At 42.4% G+C, this 21,690-nt stretch overlaps 1 protein-coding gene across 2 annotated transcripts in view; it reads left to right on the top strand.

The window, feature by feature from the left end:
- LOC100437009 (rhox homeobox family member 1) overlaps positions 1–21,194 on the top strand; it is a 124,390-nt gene extending 103,196 nt beyond the window's left edge. Inside the window, exons 1-5 of one of the 2 annotated variants that reach the window (XM_002832052.4) lie at positions 10,259–10,482; positions 11,881–11,930; positions 14,020–14,461; positions 17,034–17,079; positions 20,944–21,194. In XM_002832052.4, the coding sequence (XP_002832098.1) occupies positions 14,064–14,461; positions 17,034–17,079; positions 20,944–21,060 (561 nt within the window). In that variant the 5' untranslated portion in view covers positions 10,259–10,482; positions 11,881–11,930; positions 14,020–14,063 and the 3' untranslated portion in view covers positions 21,061–21,194. Of the gene's footprint in view, positions 1–10,258; positions 10,483–11,880; positions 11,931–14,019; positions 14,462–17,033; positions 17,080–20,943 lie in introns of those variants that run through there. The other variant, XM_063721190.1, reaches the window with a different exon arrangement.
- The last annotated feature ends 496 nt before the right edge of the window (positions 21,195–21,690 follow it).

Here is a 21,690-nt window from a genome sequence, read left to right as displayed (position 1 = left end):
AAGACCTTTTGATGTATAGGGCCTAATTATAATACATTATATGTTAAGTCCCCACACAAAAATAAACATGAGTCATATGTTACATACATATTTGTTCCATACACATGTGTCAAGACTGCCTTCATAAACATTTATGACCTCTACTGTATGTCTTAACCAAAAGATGTGGGAAATATAAACTTAAAAAAACCTGTTAAATTTGTGTATTGAGTCCACCTGTCATCATATCCCCACAGGAACTCTGGATACAATTGATAGTGGGGACTGTGCATGATAATTAAGTAATTAAGACTGAATGCTAAATATTATCCCAGATAATTCAGAAAATGTCATGTTAGCCCTGCAAGACATGAACCAACAAATCAAAACTATGTCTGACCCCACATTGTCACTAGCTCAATGGTTAGCAACCTGGTTCAGGTCAGGACCGTCCTGGTGGCAAAAGCTGCTTATAACTTTGGCCCTGGTTGCAGGGATAGGCATATTTCTTTGGATTTTACTGCTGTTGCAACTTCTGTATGGAAATGCAAGACAGGCTTTCCCAAGAGACTTTCCTGGCCTCGCACCATAATGCTCCAGCAAACATAGTCTGTGAACCCCAGTACTTGTGAATATTTCCAACTCCAATGGATCAGTTCCATTCTGATACCCTGTAACTCCTCCCACTTTCAGCAGTAAGTAGCCAGAATAAAAACAATGCCCAAATCCCATGAAAATGGAATGGAATTTGACAGTGGGGAGTCGTAACCAAGTACCTCATTTTCTTAAAAAGAATTATTTTTACCTTTTTTTCTTTTTCCCTCACCTCTTACTTTACTCTTTAGGAATACAATTATAAACTTTACCTTCTTTCCAACAGGCACTCCCTGTGAAGCAGGAGAATAGGGTCTGCAGGCAGGGAACCTAAAGCTGTTTCATACTGACTTCCTAGAACTAAATTGAAAGGAAAGCCCTAACTTTCCACACCTAAGTAACAAAAGGACCAGAGGCTACTCCCTTTGCAAACCTCCACCTTTCCTTTGCTGCAGATGGGAAATTGAAAGTACCTCTGATTGGTTGATTTTGGCAACCAATCAGACCTTTGTATAGGAGTGTAACTTTATAACTTCAGTTCAGCTCAATCTGATTGATTGCCAGCCAGGTCTTCGTTTGCATAGAAGTACAACTTTTTGACTTCACTTTAGCCTCTGATTGGTTGCTTTCTGCAACCACCAGATGTTTGCATAGGATGTGACCTTTGTAAGTTCACTTCAGCCTCTGATTGGTTGCTTTCCGCAACCATTCAGACTGATTGCAGGCCACCACTTCATTTACGTGAGGTGAGCACCAAGTGGCCAATGGGAAACCTCTAGGGGGTATTTGGACCCAAGAAGATTCTGTATCTGGGCCCTTGAGCCGCTGCTCAGGCCCGCTGCCACCCTGTGGAGTATACTTTCGATTTCAGTAAATCTCTGCTTTTGTTGCTTCGCTCTTTACTTGCTTTTTTTGTGCATTTTGTCCAATTCTTTGTTCAAAACGCCAAGAACCTGGACACCCTCCACCAGTAACACCTAGACTGAAAGCTTATCTAAATATATGTTTGCTTAGAAGTATCAGGGACCAAATCTCAAAACAAAACAGGCACTCTCTGGAATTCCCCACCACGAGATTGTCTCAAGACAACAATTAATTCACAATCCAATTCTATCCATGATGGTGCAGACCAGACCATCAGATGGCATCACTCAATATAAGTCATCCAAGCGAGTCACATAGACCTCGCACCTCCTTGCCCCTCCTACATGCCATTCACACCAACTTCCCCTTTTTAAGCCCTTGCTTTCTTCCCTGAAAGTTAAAGCAGTTCCCTTAAGGCAGGAGCCTGTTCTGTTTCCCCACTGCTAAGCTCTGGAATAAAATCACTTTCTTTTTACCACCCTCGTCCTTGTTATTCAATTTTGCAAGCAATGATTAGCTTAGCCTGCATTTGGTTACAGTAAGAGGAGGAAGGAGGAGAGAAACCAGTGGGAAGAGAGAAGTCTTAGAGACACCAGTTTGGGGAGATGATAAGTTTCCCAAAAAGACCAGTGAAGTTCCAAATTATCCTCAGCAAAACCATGTCAACAAGAAGGAGTTGGACAGTGTAGGTGGAGCATATAGTCAGTAGGAATTCAAGAATGGTGTTTCAGTTGACTCAGAAGTTCCCGTGGGGAAAACAGGATCAAATAGAACAGAGAGGCCTCACAAAGTAACAAGGAAAAAAATTTCCAGCCTGGGCAATGTAGTGAGACTCTGTCTCTACAAAAAAAAATAATAATAATTAAAATTAGCCGGGCATAGTGGCATGTGCCTGTACTCCCAGCTACTCAGGGGTGCTGAGGTGGGAGGATTGCTTGAGCCTGCGAGGTTGAGGCTGCAGTGAGCCATGATCACACCACTGCGCTCCAGCCTGGACAACAAAGGAAGACCCTGTCTCAAAAAAAAAAAATTTCCAGCCCAAAGAATCAATGAATAATTCCCACTCAAAATAGAAATCCAGAAAGAAAAGCTTTCAGCCCAGGGAGCCAGAGAATAATCCCCACTCAAGACAGAGATCCAGGAAGGAGACCATCCAGCCTAGGAGATACCTTTCAAAAGAAGCCTGGGACTCTAACCTGCTTCAGAGAGTATACTCAGAATCTTAAGAATCAAATCAATCCTTACCAGCTTTAACAGAAGTTTGCCTGGAACAATGGTTCAAAAGTCTGACTTAGCAGTGGATCCCAAATCAATCAGTCAGGAGTGAAAGAAAGGGCTTAAAAGGTGCACATCTGAGGTCCGCAGTGATAGGTCCAGGAGTCCAATGATGAATCTGATCCTATAAAAGTCACAGCATCATTACTGTTCAATTTTTTTTAAATGACACTTGTTAAAGATGGTGAGAAAGACTGTGTTCAAGGGGGAAATATCAAGATAAATATAGGAATCACTGCAATGGCATCTTGCAATGGGGGAGATAGACTGAGATCAGCTAAAATACAATGCAGGCAAGTGGGAATTTAGAGCCAAGGAACAAGGTGGGAGTCAATGGATGGAAATTTACTAAGAGGAAACATCAGACATAATGGAAGATTTGGGCTAAACCGACCTGACATTATTTTTGCTTAAGGCACCAGGTTGATCAAACATCACCTGGGAGATGGTGGAGGATGAGGAACCAGATTAGATATTGAGAGTGGTTGGATATGGGGGATGGCTAAATAGACTTAGCAGGACTTAGCAATTTCCTAGCTGAAATCGGACAATGCAGAGACAAACTCAGAAATCCAAAAATCCAGGCCTAGTTGAAAAAGAGCTCAAAGGAACCTGAGTAAAATTTGGTCAATAAGAGAATCTTTGTCAGCACTAGAATTCTGGGATGAATAAAACAGAGGTCCTTCCTTCCAGGAGCTCAGTGTAGTGGGGAATAAAAACATGCTCTCTAATCCCAGCTGCGTGGGAGGCTGAGGTGAGAAGATCGCTTGAGGCCAGGAGTTCCAGACCAGCTTGGGCAAGATAGCAAGACCTTATCACTAAAAAATACAGTTTTTATTACATAATATATATATTATATACAATATATATTAATATATTAACATATATAATATATAACATATATATAATTTTCTCTAATGATAACACAAGACAAGGAAATTCCAGTGAATATGAGGTGTTTGGCCATGTGTGCTCCAGCAGAAGGTGAAAGGGAGAAGTAGGAGACCAGGGCACCTTATGAAGGGACGTGATGAAGAGTAAGAATGTAAGGGGGGTAGGTAGGTTGCATAAGGGATCCATCAGTTGGATGAATTGAAAGGGTGAAAACACAAGGCAGGCAGAGAGGAAATGTGAATAGACAGAAGTAAGATGTCAGGGACTCTGCAGGCAGGTGAGCTCACTCACTTCTGCCACAGGCTGTCCTCCCTCTCCTTATTGAGGAGGCTAGGCCACAGCTTGTCATACCCATAGAGGTGTGGGTAGCTGCCATAATTGGCGGACCAGAAGACAGAAGCTAAGGGGATGCCATGTGGGGCAGAGGGCCACCCTAGAAAGCACGACCACTAGTGTGAGCACTAGGACTGGTTTCAAGAGCTTTGGCAGAGGCCACCCAGCTGATGGCCGAGGCCATTCCAGTCCCTAGGCCATGGGCAAGAGTGAAAGTGAAAGCAGCAGTCCTGCAGGGAGTGGGCAGATTTGCTGGGCTTGGGGCTTTTCCAACAACTTTGACATTTCCTCCAGAGCCCAAGGACTCCCAGATACCTCACTGCTGCTGTGGGATAAGGGGATAAAGAAAAAAGCCAGTAGGGCAACTGGGTCCCTGTCTCCTTCCAGTTCCACATGACATTCAAGTCTAAGCTAAACAGGAGACCTTGTCCTTTCTCTGCCTCATTCCGAAATGACTGAAGGGAAGTGTTACCAAAACACCAAGGCTACCGTCTAAGTCCTGCTGCTCACTGCACAGAAAGCCAATCACAGAGACAGTGAGTATTGCCAAGGAAAAACGCTATAATCGGATGCTGCAGCTGAGATGGAAGCTCAGTCTCAAATCCATCCCCCGAAACAACTAAAACTAGGTGTTTATATAGCAAGGAAGAAATTTAACAATGTATAAGAAAACAGGAACTAGGGAGGGGCAAGGAAGCAATCAAGATGAAAGAGGGGCCTAGCATCTCACTGTCTGGATGTGGTGATCTGGTGAGTTTCAGTTCTTTGATCCCTTTTTTTGAGAGGCCTGAAGGTTGCTTCCTGAGGAAGGAACTCAGATAAAACAAATGTAAGGTTCAAACTTTAAGACCAGAAGGGTCCATTTCTATTTTTATCAAAAAGAACAGTCCATGGCAGGGGTCCCCAACCCCTGGGCCACAGAGCAGTACTGGTCTGTGGCCTGTTAGTAAATGGGCTGCACAGCAGGAGGTGAGTGGCTGGTGAACGAGCATTACCGCCTGAGCTCTGCCTCCTGTTGGATCAGTGGTGGCGTTTTATTGTCATAGGAGCGCGAACCCTACTGTAAACTGCACATGTGAGGGATCTAGGTTGCGCGCTCCTTATGAGAATCTAACTAATGCCTGACGATCTGCGGTGGAACAGTTTCATCCCGAAACCATTGCCCCGCCCGCCAAGTCCATGGAAAAATTGTCTTCCACGAAACCAGTCCCTGGTGCCGATAAGGCTGAGGACCACTGGTCTATAGAACTGTTGGGTCGGTTTCAGAAGGACCACAGGCCACAAGACGTATTTCACTGAGCAGCTGTTTCAACAATACAGTCAGTTCAGTTTGTGTTTCGCGTGTGTTTACATCAGGTATTATATAGAGCACACTGTCACATATATCTGTATGTAGATAATATATATATGAGTGTATATAACATATGCATGTGTATAATTATAGGGATGGCTCAAATCAAAGTACCTAATGTTTTCCTTAATGTCTCCTAAATTAAAAGAAAAATATAAATAGGATGAATGGATGAGGAAAAAAGGACAAAGTATTTAAAGCATTTCCTATGAAAATGACAACATGTTTATATGAGAGTTGCAATAAAAATACGGAGTGCTGAGTCAAACTACTGATAAACAACAAATATTTTTGGATAACTGTGTCTCATGCAATATTTGGGACATACTTTATACAAAAATATTTGTTGTTTATTTGAAATTCAAATACAAGTGAGTGTCCTGCAGTTTACCTGACAATGCAGAAGGGGAACATCACACACCGGGGCCTGTTGTGGGGTGGGGGAGGGGGGAGGGATAGCATTAGGAGATATACCTAATGTTAAATGACGAGTTAATGGGTGCAGTACACCAACATGGCACATGTATACATATGTAACAAACCTGCACGTTGTGCACATGTACCCTAAAACTTAAAGTATAATAAAAAAAGATTATTTCCTATACTTCAAAATCAACAAGATTTGATTGCATTTAAATTTTTCTGTCCATTTGTTCTTCTATGTAATACTTTAAAAATAATTGGCATAAAAATTCAATCAATTCATAAAAGTCCAAAGCAAAAAAAAAAAAAACAAATCTACTGACATCTCATGAGGAAGAAATGATCAGGATTGGCATTAATGAACCCTCTCACAGAGACCACTACACACACACAAAATAAAGAAGGATGGGTGAATGGATGCAGAAAGAATTTAATAAGACTAAAATGATGCCATACATGCTTTTAAAAAATAAAAAGTACTAAATTTTAAATTTTACTTCAATATAAGAGAAGAAAAAGAAAAAAAGGGAGATTGAAAGAACTGCTGAACTTCAGGAAGTTCTACTTGATCACAAATTGATACTAGTTTTATAAAATTCCCTTTTCCTTCTCAAGGATGCCCTGCCCTTCCAGCCTGGTACTTTGCCCCTTGAGGCATAATATTTCTGAAAACTGTCCAAAGGACCTGCATATTGTTAAGAACAGCTGCAAAATGTACCAGAGAGAAAGATCAGGTGAGCTGGTGCCTAATTCATTACTGTGAGGTCTCCTCTCCTGGACACTTGCGAAGTCTTGGTCATCAGTGCTCTGAACCTTAAGATCAGAACCAAGTAAAGAGAATGAAAGATAAAGTTAGAAAAACTTCAGGTAGGGATGGAAGGCAGAAAGCAAAGCATATATGGGCACGGGACTTATAATAAGGAACAGCAGGACAGCACAATGGCATTCTTGGATTGTTGGCTTTAGAAATGCTGTCAATTATATTCTACTGCTCCAGAGAATGAAAATTGCTTAAAATTGGCTTCTTAGGCAGAGTTTACAAACTAGCAGCTCCAGCCTGAGTCTGTTCTGCAGACCTGATTTAGATGGCCAGCATACTTTTCAATAAAACATATTTCAGTTAGTTACCAACATTTAAAGAACTGAAGGCTTCATATCAACATTATAATTTGTGGCCAATCTTGAAAAACTGAAAAATCTGGCAGTCCTGGCCCAACATTGCCAGCCAGCAACACTAAGCTGGAGCTGAATACTGGCTGCCCCTTTGGAAGAGACATATTCTTTCCCAGTTTGCCACAGTCCCTACCCTGCTTGCTTCTCTCTTTTATGTTACCTGTCTGGCCTTGTCAACATTTGAATTTACAACTCTGATTATTACAGTTTTTCTATTATGCAAACAGACATATCCAAAAGCAGAGAGAATGGTAAAGATGAACTCTATTTGTACCCATTACCCAGTTTCAACAATTATTCATAGACAACCTTGTTTCATGAATACCCTAACCAATTCTCAAACACACTTGGATCTCCCCCTGGATTTTTGTGATGCACATCTAGACATCACATCATTTCATCAGTAAATATTTCAGTGTGTATCTCCAAAAGAACCAAATGTGTGACTCCTAACCAGGCTTCTTCTGTTATGTCACATATGCCATGGGTTATACTGCAGTGAGAGGATATATTACAGAGTAATAGTAACAAATATTTCCGAGGTCTTACTCTGTGACTAGGTATTGTGCTAGGTACTTACATATATTGTCATTTATTCTTCTCCTCAATTCTATGGCATAGACAATGCTTTTATTCCCATCTTATTGATAATCTTCACATAGATGTCCTCCGTAATATATATACACATATGTATGTGTGTGTATATATATACACACACATACATACAAACACATATACTGCATATTATTTTTATATTTATATACAATATAACATTTAGATACTTCATACTGATATTACTCACATATATATTTAATTGTATTAATATATAGGAACTAGAAAAGTAGTTTGGTTCTATTTTCTTTGGCCTTTTTTGAAGTCATGTATGCTCTGATAATGGGAAATTTCCATAAGCTGAGGTTTTCTTATCCCATTTTCTATTCGCAAAAACTCAAAAGTTTGAACTTATTTCCCAAACCTGGAAAAACACCAACTTCAGAATATCTAGGGCAACGGTATCTACGTCTTGAAGCAGGTTTTAGAATGGCTGCCCTGCCAAATAAGTTTTTTCGGGTATAGTGACCTGCACACCGGTTTCAGTCATGCTCATGCATCTTACAAGTTCCTTTCTGGTGACAGAAAGCCACAAAGATTCAGTATTTAGAGTTGTGGATGAAACAAAATTTATGTTGTTCATTTCAAGCTTGCTTTTAAATACTTATCTCCCAACACCTCTCCCCGAGTACGCTATTTTGTAATATCCAGATTGAGGCTTTCTTTAGGAATGATTTTCCCCCATAGTGAATGTAAGGGGGCACAAAAAAAAAACTCAGGATTCCAGAAAAATAACACTTTTTGCACTACTCTGAAAAATCAAAAATATTATGAGCAAATTATCAAACATTTAAATAAAACCAGAATTTGCCCATCCACTTGCACGACCATGCCTTACTCTCCTCACCCTGATCATGGTTCTTGTTCCAATCAAATTCTACTTACACAAACCTAGTTATCAGGCCAAAGTTTCCCCACTTGATTCATTTGAATGTTGCTTGAAAATATTTACCTTGGTGTCCAGGAGGCATTGCCTCCACCCTGAAGCCCAAGGGCAAACAGGCCCCAGCAGCCTTGAAACCCCTAGGTAGCCTTCGGCTCAGAAAGGTTTGGAAGGGGCCTGGGGAAAGAGAATAAGCCCTGAGCCCAGCCCCTGCTCCGTGAAAAGTCGGTGCCGCCTGAGCATGCCACTTAGCTAACACGTCCGGGTATGGAACGAGTTGAAAAATGTTCTTCAGCTTCTGTAGTTGCACCAGTGTGAAAGTGAACAGCCAGAGGAGCTGCTGACTGTCCTCAGGCTTTCTGAGTTCGTGGCCACTGCCACTGTCGAGCTTCTCTTTGTCCATGGGGCCAGGGCCTGCCGCACTACCGCGGCATTCTGCTGGTGCTGCTGGTGCGGCTGCTCCTTGTTTACATTTGGACGGTATTTTGCCCTCCTCGTTTTCGCCCGATACAATCACTGAGATCACGGGAGGAATCGCATCTGGAAAGGCGGAAAGGCAAAGAGAAAGATCAGAACACTGGAGGCCTGAGTTTATGGGCTGGAGGAGGTTGGGGTCGCAAACTGAAAGCTGCACAAAGATAATCGGCTGTCGCAGGAAAAGGTAGTTTGCCCGAGTTCACTGGAGCACCTGTCACCATCCAGGCACTGACCATTAAGTTCTTCCCGGTCCTCGATTCCCGGGGTGCGATAACGGTGCCATCTTGGCTTCTCCTGGGCTGAAGTTTGAGTCCCTGCTGTTGATGAAACGGTGCGCCTCCACAGACTCTGGGCTGCGATCTGCGGTAATCCCCAGTCTGGACAAGAAGTGCAACGCTTCTTGAGAAAAGTCCAAGTACTCCAAAATTTTAGCCATGACTCCACCACCTCAGAATGCAAGTGTAGACCGCAGCCCAGTGCTTAGTGCATCCAACAATGTTAATGTTTACACTGCATGGGCTCTGGCCGCGAAAGTGACACATTGCATCCTCTGCTGTGCTCCACCTCCGGGCTTCTGGTTACAAGTACTCTACACAAGCTTAAGTGTTCCCTGTGTTGGGCTCCTGCTGTGGGCCTGGGCAAGTTTCCACCTTTTCCCTGCCTCCTCCTCCTTCCACCTTTTCTCCCTTTTTCTAGAAATAAAATCCTAATCTTATGCTCAGAAATAAATAAAACTTTATTGTCAAATAAAAGAGGCAGGCCAAATTGAGGACTATGGTTCTCCCTTCAAGATGTGTTTTGCAGACGCTCCAGATGTTAATATCCTCAGCACTGGAAATAGCTTCCAATAATAGGCCCTATGCTTGGTATCATACTATGATATTGGTCTACCGTATTTTTCCCTTTGCAACTATCATTATCTTCAGCACCGTTTTATGAAAGAAACTAAACCATTTTCATGGGCCGCTAAGGGTGTCATTGGGCTTAGGTACCTTACCTACTGTACCTAATGGATAAGTGCCCCTGCCTCATATTTCTGCAAGATGGCTAAGAAATCAGCTTTAAAAAAAGGTGATTAAACAATTCACTTTTAAAAAGATGTCAAGGGATGGCAATCTCACAACCTCTCTCTGACTTCAACCAAAATCTAACTTTTGTTGGAGTCTGGCCCCCTCTCCTTCTCTTGACTAATCAGTTCATGATCAATTTTCAGCCTTGGATCAAATGCTGCATGAGAGACATGTAAGAGTTTTAATCATGGAGTGCAGTAGGCTAGCTGGGACGTCTGTGACAGCTCGATGTTCTTCCACATCTCAGATTTCCACAGTGTACCCCGGTGTTTTCTCACCTTCAGTCACTCATAGGCATCTTAGGTGAGTGTTGTTGCCCTATGCGGGCACCAGAAAAGCTAGTACTTACTTAAATGTTTTACTTTAAATATAATTTAATTTTTAATTTTTGATTCACTCTTGAAAACCTGAAGTACCTAATGGAACCCTCATCCTAAGCAAAAATAGCCACAAATCACGGCCTGATGTAACAGATTTATGTGAGCAGTGACCCTAGAACCAGACTGGGTACCTGAATCATGGCTTCACTCACTACTTGCTAGCTGGCTAATCTGGTGAGCAGTTTATTCTCATTTTGCCTTGGTTTAATAATTTTTTAAATGGAGATAACAATCATACCTAATTCATAGAGGTGTTTTGAGGATTAATTAAGGTGCTTAATTATACAGTTTCACAAATGACCAGATCATGCAGCCTCACATTTCCTACTTGACTCACTTTCATATTTTCATATTTTTTTATTCACAAGGGAAAGAGAGAGAGTGATTGTTATCCTCTGGCAGCATGTAATAAAGATAGAGCATCTTCTTGTGAAAACAGTACATGTATCACGTTTCTATGTACCTATATGTGCTTCCATCAATAAGCCTATGTTGGTTGCTGCATGTTTGAGCCCTGGGCCAGGAAATGTGCCAGGAGAGTGTGTCTTTCACTCAGCAGATAGATTTTCTTTCTTGGCCTAATATATCTTATTCCTAGATACCAGAGCAAATAATAATGTAATAAGCATTACCATGTATTAAGTACCTAATCTGGACCCAACCCAAGAACAAGCAGTATGAAAGTGATAAGCAGGGGCACCATGGTGTAATTCACATTTTCATCATCAGATCACTCTGGCTGCTGGGTGGAGAATGTTTATAGGAGAAAAAAGGTGAAAGCAGGGAGACAGGACACTAATGCAATATCCCAGGTTTAAGATGATAGTGATTATCTTAAGCATGTCAGAGAAAAAAAATTAAAGGTTTGAGAATGTGTTTCTGAGGCGGAGTCAACAGGATTTGCTGATAAATTGACTATTTGGAGTTGAAGAAAAAGAATAAAACAGTCTATATGTAACCAAGTACCTCTTTTTTAAAGAATCAAATGAATTATTTTTTCCTTTTTCCTTTCCTCACACCTCCTACTTAGCTCTTTGGGAATGCAATTATAACCTTTACCTTCTCTCCACCAGACACTCCCTACACAACAAGCTTATCTAACTACGTGTTTACTTAGAAGTTAGAGAGACCGAACCTTAAAGCAAACCAGGAACCTCCAGAACTCTCTCCTACCAGGAGGCAAATTGAGATTGCCTCAACTTACAACCTAGCTCTGCCCATGACAGTGCCAGCCAGACCACCTGATAGATAAGACATCCGAAGCAAGTCACGTAGACTCTGCACTTCATCGCCCTCTCCCCTGCATGCCATTCACGCCAAGCCCCGCTTTCAAAGCTCCTGCCTTCTGCCCCAAAGGCTGTAGTGGCTTCCTCAAGGCAGCCTGTACTACTTCCCCTCAACTAGCTCTGGAATAAAGCCACTTTCTTTCTACCAGACGTCGTTCTTGTTCACTGGACTTTGCAAGTGGTGAGCAGTCGGAGCTGTGTTCAGTTAGTTACATGTATGTCTTGCCTCATTGAACTCTCATGAAAACCCTATGATCGAGACACTGTTGTTATCTCCATTTTATAGGTGAGGAAGCTGAGAACCAGATAGATTCATCCAGTGTCCCAGGACACACAGTGAGTCATGCTTCAGATCTGTGCTCCTAGCTGATGCCTCCCATTACTGGTAGTCCTTTCCTGCTCCCCACAATGTACATTTCTTCATTTCTTTTTCTATTTTCTTATTATCTTTCTATTTTTCTTCTTCTTCCTCTCTCTTCTCTCACTAGGGATAGAACGCAAGGATCTCACTTAGCCCAGTGGATGGCCGTCAATTAATGGGGCAAGTGGCTTAGTCCTTGTCATGCTGCCAAGTGCAAGGGCCTTTCCATGCTCAGAATCACCATGAAGACGAGAGCTATCTCTCTTGGTAGGCTACAGACTCAAAGGGTCTGCATATTTATATATGCTGCCAAAAAAACCTCAAATAACCAATAGATATAAATAGATACAGAAAGTTTTTAAAAGAACATTTAAAAATAAAATTTTAAAAAATATTTTTAAAAAACAAAATAAACTATATAACATCACTTAAGAGCACACATACAATCTCTAGAAAAATTAAGGATTCATGAGTTGTCCACCCTCAGAAGACGTCCACGCCCTTCCTCATGACAGACTCTCTTAGCGTTTTCCTTTCTTTCATTTTCATTTTATTTCTTATTTTATTATTTATTTTAGAGAAAAGGGGCCTCTGTCTGTTGCCCAGGCTGGAGTGCTGCCATGTGATTCTAGCTCACCGCAGACTCAAACTCCTGGGTTCAAGTGATCCTCCCATCTCAGCCTCCTGAGTAGCTGGGACTAGTGCAGGAGCCACTGCACCAGGCTCTTCAGGGTTTTTCTTCGTAATTGGGCTTATTGGGGTCAGTGGTAGGAAGGCTGTGTAGTTACGAGGCTCTGTGGAGCAGAAGTGGCCCCACATCCAGTAAGCTGCATATCCGTAGATCCCAAATCTCCATCCCAAGATTGGAGATTTTTGGCAGGTATGCCCTTACTGGGACTCTTCCTATAGCATCCCTGATTTTATTTATTTATTTATTTTTTGCTTGTCCTTATAGCACTCCATTTTGCCATGAGTACAGGTTTCTCTTGCATAGCCAAAGATATTCAGTCTCAGGCTAACAGATTCAGCCTCGTGTTTATTCTGTGTTGACTTTCTCAAAGGGTGCGTTAGATTTCTTGCAGAGCACATCTTACCACCCAGAATGCTCTGCATGCCCATCTCCAAGATCCCGATCCCAGCACTGAAGAGAGCATGGCAGCTCTGCTTTCAGTGCCTTTGCTGGAACTCTGAACAAGCAGCCCCCTAGTCAATCATTTCAGCTTAATTAATAGCCCGTGCCCTGTGCATGCTGCCAAATATGGAGGGTCAGGCCATGAGATATTCTCCAAACTTTTACTCAGGGAGTCCTGTGGTCACCGTGAGATCTCACCTCCCCCCTGAGCCCCCAAATCAGCTTTCCTCAGAGTAGTAACTAGGCCCAAGTAGGGTGTAGTCAGCAAAGCTGCAAGCTGGGGCCCCATGTTGCATACATATATGCCTCCTATTGGCCCTTTTCTTCTCCACACTGCCCCTATGTTTTGGCCACCCCACTCCACCCTCAACCGCCACCCCCACCCACGACCCATACCATACCCCTCACCCCCACCCACAACCCCTACCCCCACCAAGCACCCCGCACCCACAGCCCCCACCCTCCACCCACACCTCCCATCTCCACCTGCTACCCCCACCCCCACCATGTACCCCCACCCACAACCCCCACCCCCAAACCACAACCCCTACCCTCACCCGCAACCCCCACCCTCACTGTGCACCCCCCACCCTCCACCCACACCCCCATCCCCAACTGCAACCCCCACCCAGCTTTGCACCCCCCAACCAAACCCCACCCCCACTCGCAACCCCCACCCTCACAGTGCACACCCCCAGCCCCCACCCGCACCCCCACCCCCCACCTGCACCCCACCCCACACTCACAACCCCCCACTCCCACCTGCAACCCCCCACTCCCCACCCCCACCTGCACCCCCCAACTTCCCATCCCCCCACTCCTCTCCATTCCCTCTCTTGCTTGTGCGCATAAGCAAGTCTCACTCATTGCAACTGTAACCAATGCCAAGCATGAGAACAGAAACTAGCTCCACCCTCTAACCCCCACTCCAGCTGCAGACGCCACGGAGTTCGTGTAGGGGCACAGCGCTCCAGCCATGGCGCGTTCGCTCGTCCATGACACCGTGTTCTACTGCCTAAATGTATACCAGGTAAAAATAAGCCCCATACCTCAGCTGGGGGCAGCATCAAGCGCAGAAGACCATGTTGGCCAAGGAGCTCCAGGCCTCATGGGTAATATGAACCCTGAGGGCGGCGTGAACCACGAGAACGGCATGAACCGCGATGGCGGCGTGATCCACGAGGGCGGCGGTGGAAACCAGGAGCCTAGGCAGCAGCTGCAGCCCCTTCCGGAGGAGCCGGCCCAGGCGGCCATGGAGGATCCGCAGCCCGAGAACATGCAGCCACGAATTCGGCGCACGAAGTTCACGCTGTTGCAGGTGGAGGAGTTGGAAAGTGTTTTCCAACACACTCAATACCCTGATGTGCCCACAAGGTAAGTGGCCTGCTCCAGGAGCCGCGAGATCTCCCAAGTTCGTTTCGAGGCATCTTTTTCTCTCCCTTGCCCCACCCAATCATGAGGAAAAAGCCACTGGGGGTCCTTGCCTGCCTTTGTGCTGGTGTGGAAGGGGATATTTACCTCCTGGGCATCGAGGTAAATGTTTTATTGCAATGTTTATGTGAATGAAACCTGGAAACTAGTTCGTGCCTCCCTTTTTTAAAGATGTGGTAAAATACACGGAAATATGAAATTTACCGTCCAAACCACTTTTTAACTATAGAGTTCAGTTGTGTTAAGTATGTTCACATTGTTGTGCAATAGATCTCTAGAATTCTTCTCATCTTGCCAAGCTAAATCTCTATACCAGTTAAGCAGCTCCCCTTTTCCCCCTTTCCCCAGCCCTTGGCAACCACCATTCTACTATTTTATGTCTCTATGATTTTGACTACTCTAGGTACTTCATTTAAGTAGAATCATACAGTATTTGCATTTTTGTCACTGACTTATTTCACTTAGCGTAAGGTCTTCAAGGTTCATCTATATCGCAGCATATATTAGAATTTCCTTCCTTTTTAAGGCTAAATAATATTCCATTTTATAGATACAGGTGCATACACACCAACAGTACATGGGGATTCCAGTTTCTCCACATCCTCACCAACACTTGTTATTTTCTGGGGTTTTTTACATAGCCTTCCTAATGGGTGTGAGGTGATACTTCATTGTAGTTTCGATTTACATTTCCCTAATGATTAGTGATGTTGTGCATCCTTTCATGTGCTTAGTGGCCATTTGTATATCTTCTTTGGAGAAATGTCTCTTTAAGTCCTTTACCCATTTTAAAATCTGAGTGGTTTTTTTCTTTCTTTCTTTCTTTCTTTTTTTTTTTTTTTTTTTGGTTATTGGGTTGTAGGAGTTCTTTATATACTCTGGATATTAACCCCTTATCAGATGTGATTTGCAAATATTTCCTTCCATTCTATGAGTTGTCTTTTTACTCTGTTCATTGTATCTTTTGATATACAGAAGTTTTAAATTTTGATATAGTCCAAGTTATCTATTTTTTCTTTTATTACCTGTGATGATGGCCTGTTTTTGTTGTTGTTGTTGTTTTTGTTGTTGAGTGGGGGATCTGTCACCCAAGCAATCCTCCCATCTCAGCCTCCTGAGTTGTTGGGATTATAGGAGTGAGCCACCACACCCAGCTCTGGTCTGTTTTTATAAATAAAATTTTATTGAAATTGGGGTAAGGAGAGTGAGGTACTGTCATGCAACTACAGTGCTAGATCCTTCCTTTATTTAAAATTTTGATAATTTGTTCATCATAGTTTTTTTTTTGTTTGGTTGGTTGGTTTTTTGTTTTTCTGGTTTTTTTGTTTTGTCTTGAGACAGAGTCTCTCTCTGTGGCCCAGGTTGGAGTGCAGCAGTGCGATTTCAGCTCTCTGCAACCTTTGCTTCCTGGGTTCAAGCCATCCTCCCGTGTCAGCCTCCTGAGTAGCTGGGACTGCAGGTACAGGCCACCACACCTGGCTAATTTTTGTATTTTTTTTGTGTAGAGATAAGGTTTCACCATGTTGCCCAGGCTAGTCTCAAACTCCTGGGCTCAAGCAATCTGCCTGCCTCGGCCTCCCAAACTGCTGGGATTACAGGCCTGAGCCACAGCGCCTGGTCCTCATCACAGATTTTTGCATTAATTGTTATTTATTAAAATAGTGCATTAGGGCCAGGCACGGTGGCTCAGGCCTGTAATTCCAGCGCTTTTGGGAAGCCGAGGTGGGAAGATTGCTTGAGTCCAGGAGTTCAAGAACAGCCTGGGCAACATGGCAAAACCCCGTCTCTAAATAAAACGTAAAAAATTAGCCAGGTGGGTGTGGTGGTGTGTGCCTGTACTCCCAGCTACTTGGAAGGCTGAGGCAGGAGGATCGCTCGAGCCCAGGACATGGAGGCTGCAGTGAGCAGTGATCCTGCCACTGTACTCCAACCTAGATGACAGTGAGACCTTGTCTCAAATAATAATAATAAAAATAATAATAATAATGCATTAAATTAGTCATCTTGGCCGGGTGCAGTGGTTCATGCCCCAAATCCCAGCACTTTGGGAGGCTGAGACGGGCAGGAGTTCAAGACCAGCCTGGCCAACATGGCAAAACCCCATCTCTACTAAAAATACAAAAATCAACTGGGCATGGTGGTATGTGCCTGTAATCGCAGCTACTCGGGAGGCTGAGGCACGAGAATCGCCTGAACTCTGGAGGCGGAGGTTGCAGTGAGCTGAAATCACGCCACTGCATTCCAGCCTAGGAGACAGAGTGAGACCTTGTCTCAATTTTTAAAAAAAGTATTTCTCTTGATTACTGAGTTGTTAACGTCACCTTAAATTTCGTGATGAGGGTAAACCATTTCTAAAGCAACCATGGAGCTGGGAATTAGAGAAAAGTATATACTTGGGGGAGGTGTGAGGGGAGATTATAAATTGTAAAACAAGCATGAAGTAAATAGTACATACTATATATTTCATTTCGTCCACAACTTTGAATACTAACCATGTGTGATTTTCTCTCCACAGAAGGGAACTTGCCGAAAACTTAGGTGTGACTGAAGACAAAGTGCGGGTCAGTACACTTAAAGCAATTTGAGAGGGCAGCCATTCTAAAACCTGCTTCAGGGCATTGAAGGCTTTGAAGGCTTTGTCCTGAACGTTCTAAAGTTGTTGTTTTTATTATTGTCTTTTTTATGTTGACAAATAAGTTTTGAAGTTTGGGTTCCTTGTCGGTAGAAAAGGGAGTAAGCTCCAGCTTATGGTTCTTTCCTCTTTCCCATTCCAATTAGGGAATATGATTTCCTAAAGGAAAAACAAAACAAGACTGCTTCTCCTAATCTGTATACAAAATTAGACAAATACATACATATGAAACACATATATGTATAATACATATAATATATACATATATAATACATATATACATATATGTATTATATATTTTATATATGTATACATTATATGTATTATACATATATAATAGTACATATATGTATATATGTATTATATATTATGTATATATAATATATACATACATGTATCATATATGATACATACATACATGTATCATATATGATATACACATATATGTATCATATATGATATACACATATGTATCAGATACATATACACATATGTATCAGATACATATACACATATGTATCAGATACATATACACATATGTATCAGATACATATACACATATATGTATCAGATACATATACACATATATGTATCAGATACATATACACATATATGTATCAGATACATATACACATATATGTATCAGATACATATACACATATATGTATCAGATACATAATATAATAGACATATATACATATATGTATGTATCCAATAAATAAAATTCAACTCCTTCTAACACTGGTATCTTTTAGGATCTTTTAGGAACAATTTCTGTGTAGAACAATTTCTGTGTAGACTCATTGTGGGGCTCAGTCTTACCTTAGAAGTATTCAAGTTAATGCAGGAAGGAGCAGGGTTATATGAGGGTTCAAGTGTACTAAATTATTTAAAGCCAGGCCTAAACACTTAGCTAAATGAGTGAATTTATAAATATTGGGATGAGGGAGTAATTCACCCACAGAACACATTACATGACTAAATAATGTATATTAGTTAAGCTGAGACTGATGGGAAGATAGCTTATATGTCCAAGCCCCTGGTCCTTCTTCGTTTGTTTTTAAGTTATTGGTAAAGCAGTATAGAGAGTAGCAGCCCTAAGTTTTAATTTTCTAAAATACTTCGATGTGTCAACCTGAAAATATTGCTAAAATAGTCACCTTATTTTGAAATTGAGGAAGGTTTGTAAGGTTTGTATGCTTTGGAAAATTGTCTAAAGAATGAAGCAAACAAAATGAATAATATTGAATTCATTTCAGTTGACCAAGAAGGGTGAAAAGGTTAGAGAGACATATGGTCAAAATAGGCTTTGCACATACTATACAAATTCAACATTATGAAACTACTAAATGTTTAAGTGACTGTTCTCTTGAGGAATTTCTATCCATCTAAGGATTTATATTTCTTTTTGGTGGTACTTTTTTGAAGAGGTGGGTTTTCTGGAATTTGTTTGGAGAGGTGGCCCTCATTTTAGGGTAGGTTCACACCCATGTTAATTTCAAATACTTTTCATTCCTTTAAGCAGTGTTAACTAATTTGTAGGTCATAGGATTCAAATGATGACCACTTAAGACCAAAGAAAACCATATATAGTATCAAAGTGATGTTTTCCCAAAAAAGAAAAGAAAACAAAAATCAGGATGACCTTATTATTAGCTTTTATGCAGAGTGCATGTGTGAGTGTAGTGAGGGAAATGCACAGCAGATCTGGTGGTGGGTTGTCCAAAAAAGCAGACTAACAAAGCGGGTTACTGAGTGCTGGCATCCTAATGGCAAAGGGTGGGCTCACAATCACACCTGGTTCGGGTTGGAGAAGTTGAAAAGAGGTTGGGATCACTTTTCTCCGGCTGGTAAGGCAAACTCAGAGGAAAAGAAAAACAAGGCTTGGTGAGTTGTTTTTCCCCTCCCTGGGTCGACATAATGTTCTCTCCTTAGTGCTCTGAAAAGAATATGAGCCACAAAATACAAATAAGGGAAGAGACAGAATGCTCTCATGTATCTCCAAACTATACAGCATAAATTTCCCCCAAGAAAGTAATACATAGTTTCCCCATAGCTTTTGCAGATGTAATGCAACTGGTTTATGAAACCAGTATTGGGAATGCAGACCTAATATCAGAACATACCAGTTAACCCACTGTACACTTTGGTTATGTTTATAGAGATTTGACCAGTGGTACACTTGAAAGCTCCCAAAATGAGCTCTTTTAGACTTTTAGAGACTGGCCTCATGCAGCAGAAATACTGCAAATCCTTAAATGGGAAAGTAAAAAAGACGTGTCAGGTAGAGAAAGAAGGCCCTTTGTGCTGCTTACGATTTGCAGTTTGAGAACTTTTGAAAGTAATAAATACAATATAAACTCCATTAACTAGGATGCTGAGAGGATAGTGACATCTAACTGACAGGTTCTTTTTGTCTGTTTGCTTTTTAATTGTTGGCAGATATTTAGGGAGGAGCCATATTTGTGACCCTTCCCCCACATTGATGTTAACCATCTTCCTAAAATGCTGGTTCCACCTTTCTGCCTTAGGAATAGGGGGTGGGATTCAGATCTCCTGGTTGAGTAGCAGGGCCTAGGGGGCCCTGCCTTACTGGGCTACAGCACCTCCAGTCCAGGATCCTGGAGCTGTAGCTAAAACAGAGTGAGCTGACCTTGTCCTGAGCCCAGGAAGGTTTGGAGAGTGCAGCAGATTGGAGAATGAAGATTTGGCATTGGTGACAATGGTATGCCTCTTTCCCCTAAACTATTGGGTGAGCAGAGATTTTTGAGAGTTTCAGTTAATTTGGGTCGAGTTGATTTCAACTTTCCTTAATGCTACAGGCTAAAATATCAAGGCAGTGTCCAGGCCTCTCTTGCCAGAGGACGAATGATCCCTTAGACATCCTGGAAGGAAACCTGTCTAAAATTCCAGTGTGCTCTTTCCTATTATTTACTACATACTAAAGATGGATTTTTTAAACAATCCCCTGAAAACCATTTGAAATTAGGCCCACTTTTTACCATGCCGAACTTCTCCCACAAACAAGATGAAACTCTCCCTAGTGAGGAGGGAGCAGGAGGCAGCTGGATAGTTGATGGTCACTTGTCAGATGCACACCTTTTGTTACCCTGTTGCCAGGCATTGAATTAACAGCAAAGACTTGGAACAACTCATAAGCCAGAACTGCGTCCAATACCTGGAAGTAACCATTAAAGAATATTAAAATTGGGGCTGGGCACAGTGGCTTACGCTTGTAATCCCAACACTTTGGGACACCAAGGTGGGAAGATCACTTGAGGCCAGGAGCTCAAGACCAGCCTGGGCAACATAGCGAGACCCTGCCTCTACAGAAAAATTAAAACAGCTGGGCATAGTGGCATGTACCTCTAGTACCAGCTACTTGGGAGGGTGAGGTGGGAGGATCTCTTGAGCCCAGAAGTTCAATGTCACAGTGAGCTATGATTGCACCACTGGATCCCAGCCCAGGCAAAACAGCAAGACCCTATCCCCAAAAAATAAATAAATAAATAAATAAATAAATAAATAAATAAATAAATGAAATGGAGAAGAGAGATACAAAGTAATAAGCTTATTCCAGGACTTGGCAGAAAGCTGGTCCTCACTAAGGGTGAGCTGAAGGGGGCCACAGGCTATGTTGTTAACTTTCCTAAGGTATTTTAGCAATGAGGAAATAGCTTCTCCTGATGCAGTTTAAAATCTCAATAGCATATAAAGTTGCATCCTGCGTTTTTCTATTACGACATTAACTGTTCAATATACTAAACCAATCCCCTTTTCCCTCTGATTGTAGGTTTGGTTTAAGAATAAAAGGGCCAGATGTAGGCGACATCAGAGGGAATTAATGCTTGCCAATGAACTACGTGCTGACCCAGACGACTGTGTCTACATCGTCTTGGACGAGCCCTAGAATGCCATCCTTCTTCAGGAGCTAGTTTGGAGATGGGTTTTTCTGGTGCCACTGACACCTGGGCTGCCCATGCCGCTCAGGCTACCTTATCTCCTCTGAACTTATGTTATCAATAAAGAGACAAATTCTCAATATATTTGTTTTTGTGTGCCAATTGTGATTAGTAGGGTATAGGTGCAAATTGTTTTTAAAAAGCCATTTAAGGCCGGGTGCAGTGGCTCACACCTGTAATCCTAACACTTTGGGAGGCCGAGGCGGGTGGATCAGGAGGTCAGGAGTTCAAGACCGGCCTAGCCAAGATGGTGAAACCCTGTCTCTATCAAAAATAGAAAAAAATTAGCTGGATGTGGTGGCAGGCACCAGTAATCCCAGCTATGCAGGAGGCTTGAACCCAGGAGGTAGAGGTTGCAGTGAGCCAAGATCGCACCACTGCACTTCAGCCTGGGCAACAGAGCGAGACTCCATATCAAAAAAAAAGAAAGCCATTTAAACAAAATGACAAGGAGATCTTTCATGAAATGACATCCCTGAGTTGCCATCAACAATAGGCCCTGCACATCACAGAAGTTTACCAAGCGTCATTGTGAGTTTGCACGGACCCATACATCCTTCTCCACTCCCCCTCCCTAC

Source organism: Pongo abelii, chromosome X, assembly GCF_028885655.2.
Source record: "Pongo abelii isolate AG06213 chromosome X, NHGRI_mPonAbe1-v2.0_pri, whole genome shotgun sequence".
NCBI classification, from domain to species: domain Eukaryota; kingdom Metazoa; phylum Chordata; class Mammalia; order Primates; family Hominidae; genus Pongo; species Pongo abelii.
The sequence above is the reverse complement of the archived record's forward strand: the minus strand, read 5'-3'. Positions and strand labels throughout refer to the sequence as shown.